Source organism: Acyrthosiphon pisum, chromosome A1 (genome assembly GCF_005508785.2).
Source record: "Acyrthosiphon pisum isolate AL4f chromosome A1, pea_aphid_22Mar2018_4r6ur, whole genome shotgun sequence".
Lineage (NCBI taxonomy): Eukaryota > Metazoa > Arthropoda > Insecta > Hemiptera > Aphididae > Acyrthosiphon > Acyrthosiphon pisum.
Window position 1 is genome coordinate 145679288 of NC_042494.1, and position 3867 is coordinate 145683154.

The 3867-nt window shown below is 33.5% G+C and overlaps 1 protein-coding gene across 1 annotated transcript in view; it reads right to left on the reverse strand.

Moving 5' to 3' along the window:
* Window positions 1-2850, reverse strand: part of LOC100166240 — a 23634-nt gene extending 20784 nt beyond the window's left edge. Inside the window, exon 1 of the mRNA XM_001943052.5 lies at window positions 2558-2850. Within this exon, the coding sequence (XP_001943087.1) occupies window positions 2558-2803 (246 nt within the window). The 5' untranslated portion in view covers window positions 2804-2850. The remainder of the gene's footprint in view (window positions 1-2557) is intronic.
* Between the last annotated feature and the right edge of the window lie 1017 nt (window positions 2851-3867).

The window sequence follows — 3867 nt, forward strand, 5'->3', positions numbered from 1 at the left end:
AGCCATTTAAAGTTCAAATTTATATGAAAATATGTCCAAAATGCGAAAATTGCAAGTAATTTAGTGGTTGAAAATCGTAAAAATTTTTTCTTTCATAACAAAGTTTTTAAAATTTGGTACAAGGTTCTCCATAAGTTTTTCTTTAAAAATAATATATCCTAGACTGACAAATCATCTCCGTTCAGAATCGTTTTTCGTATACAATGATATAATATCATTGGATTCAAATTTAATTCCATCCATTACAGTAACCCACTTGTAACCTACTGTACAGCAGAGCGACATCCACGACTTACCCGCCTTTTTTAAGGTTTTTCCTGCCGCTTTTGAAAAGTATTTTGAAATTTTCACTTTTGACCCCCCAAAGTACCAACTAGATTCACTTTCCTTTCAGAAAAGGTACAACTTTTGAAAATCGAAGCATTTTTACTGCTCCAAAAGTTGTCGTCAGACACAAAAAAAAAAAAAAAACACACATCATTGTAAAATCAATACATTCATCACTTCGTTCAGAATCTAATAATTATGGAACTTTATTATTAATTTGAGTGACAATGTCACATAGGTATTTAAAAATTATTTAAATTATTTTTAAAAAGCAATCAAAAACAATTAGAGGTTAAGTAATTCCAAAAAAAGCAAGGAAATCAACTATGTATACGTATCTGATAGTTGTGTCGAATGTGCATCGATGTGCCGATACACAACGAATTGGAATTAAAACCATATTGATGTTACTCGCTTTTCGTCGACCGAATTATAATATAATTAGTGTCGTCTGTGCACATTTTGCTCGACCTTTTCCTGCGTGTCCACTGTCCATCCTGGTAATTTATTTATTTATCTTACCGGTATCGATCTGGATTCCAGTTGGCCGAAATGTTATTGCATGGCAGTATAGCACTATTAATTATTATACCGAAGGGCGAAGAATGGAAAACCCAAAGTACGATCGACGAAGCTCTAGGCATGTAGCCCGCACCGAGACGAACAAGCAGAATGTGAATCGTATTATACGATAAAGGATTTCTACGATGAGTGGAATTATACAACGGAACTGATCCAGTGCTGCGTGTTAAAACGATGAACTAATATATTAACGCGGCAGGGTATTTATATAAGATTTGATCAAACCGAAACTTGGATGAAAACCCATATGACTCTACACGTAGGTGTATACTGCAGTGGTATAAATATATTTTTACCTCATATCCAACTATCCGAGTAAATAATATTATAACTTTTGAAAAGTAATATACTATAAACTATATAGTAGAAAATTTATTTTATTATTATTATTAAATTGTTTATTAAGAACAGCGATGAATGAGAATCAGTATATAGGCCTATTAACTGCAATGCAAAATCATAAGACAGTGAGTATATACTCATATAGTGCTATTCCGAGAAACCACCGACCGTCGATGCAGACAGCCGTTCGAGAACATGCATAGGGCTGACTATAAGAGCGGTCGTCGAATCAAGAGTGTTCGAGAAATAGGAAAAGCGCTCGAGGTCTTTGCAGGACTTGGACAGATTGACCCTCGCTGCAGGTACAGTAATGCTGACGATGTGTTCACCATGTTAGATCTAATGTGCAACATCCAAATGAATAAGACGAATCCTTGCAAAGGCGACTCTGGGTTAGGTTAGGTTAAGTTAGGTATTGTAACGCATGTCGAATACCATCGACGGTGGAAGAACTTACTAGTCCAGGTCGAGATTAAAACTTGTATAACATATATTACCACATAAACGTATTTTCCATATTTTATAGGATAGGCGGAAAAAAGTGTGCTTTTTTTCAGCGATTCATTTTATAGTAATAGTGATAGTGATAGTATCAGCTGACGTATTCAATAGAAATTCTGATAATATAAATTATAACGTGTTGGATATTTGCAAAATATCTATTGTAAACGGTCAATTATAATGGCTGGTGGTTAACTATTCTATTGATGGTGGCCGTCTCGCCGTTATCTAACAACACTACGACTACATACCTGTTATTGTCATTGTTGTTATAATTTATAAATTATAATTAAAGTAATAGCTTCAATAACTTTTTTGTTGTGGTCTTTTTCGTTATTTTTGTTTAAGCTCCGAGTAAATTTTATCAGATTAGAAAACGACGTGTCAATGTTTGTTAGATAATCGTGTGTTAGCGCTCGAAAGTCTATCATATGGCTTGAAAAATGTAAAAATGTACAAAAGTGTACGCCACAGATTGGGCGTTAAAAAGTTGTTTAGGTAAATTCCGTTGATAAACTATATACGCACATGAAAAACTTTTATCACTGCGTCGTATATATTTTTCCGTGGTTCAAAGAGTAGAACGACTATTGGCTATTGGTTCTAATCACTTTCACATTATATTTTTCGCAACACGTTATTTTCATTTAGATTTTTAAGTTGAGATAATACTTAATTGTTTACCCAAGACGATCAATATTTTACTACTTATTAATATTATGCTATAATATCGGTATAATAGACATTAGCTATATATTCAGATGTCGAGCGTTTATTTTTATTTAAGAAAAATATCATTACTCACCAGGTGCTTGTTATATCCGGCCAGAATTGCTTGCTGAAGTTTCGTTATGTCAATGCTACTAGGCTGCGTCTTGCTGAACGGCGTCTCCTCTTGCGGCTTGGCCTGGTGCTGGTTCTGCTGGTGGTGTGCACCGGCGGTAAACTCATGTATGCTTGACGGCGCCGCGGCTAGTTTCAAAGAGCCCATGTTGGGCGTAGGTACACTCATGGGCATGTTGCCGTTGCACTTGGCCGTGGCGATTTTCATTTCCTTCCGCACTTCTTTCACCACTTCCGGCCCGAAACAGTTCTCGTACACCTGATGATATTATAATATATTATATAGGTAATAAACGAGCACAAATCTGCTTGTGCATATATTTACAGAACTCAAAAATCAATTAGTATTTAGTATTAATACTATTATACCCGGTTACCTTTTTTAACTATAGGTAGGTACGTGTTTTGTAAGATAACGATAAAGAAATGTCAAGTTTACATGCTCTTCTATAGTGGACATATTATTATGGGATAGTTAGGTACTCTGTTTTTGAGTTACAGAAGTTGTTCTATTTTGAAGGTAATATTAATTATATTATATTACATAATACATTGTAATTTGTAACACAAATTTGGAGGTTAAAATTGTCACTTATAATGCCCTTTAATAATTTATTCTATACCGATTTATCAGCGTATGACTAGAACATCTGAACATTATATTGATAGTTTATACGTATTTAACGAGATTGAAATATTTAAAACCCCGAATGAGAAGGTCGGTTCGCACACTTTCCGCTCTCACTGAGTATATAATCATACACCTTTTGTTTATCATTATATATATAATACATATTTAGATAATTATAGGCGCTTAAATGTTCTGGGCGTTGTCCGAATCCGAAATGTTGATTATTTCATGCTTGTAACCGCACGATGGATTTTCAACGATTTAAAACGGTTTACACGGTTTATATTTTAGAATAAAAAAAAGAAGAATCTTCATAAATAACATTATATTCATCTATATAGGGTTCTTTTTGGATATACGTCAATTCACCGTAGCTAAATTCATCGCGTGTCAAATGATCGCGATCAATTCATCGCATGTCAATTTATCGTGGTCGCAATTAATCGCACGTCAATTTATCGCCAAATTTTATTATAAATTTATAATATTTTATTATTTAAATAATCACGAAAAATCACAAAAACATTAATCACAATAAATATTGTTTGTCGTTTACATAATATACATTATTTACAAAATTTACAATTGCAATTGAAAATTATGAGCTATTCCTTGTAAATAGTCGTCGATAGATCTATTTT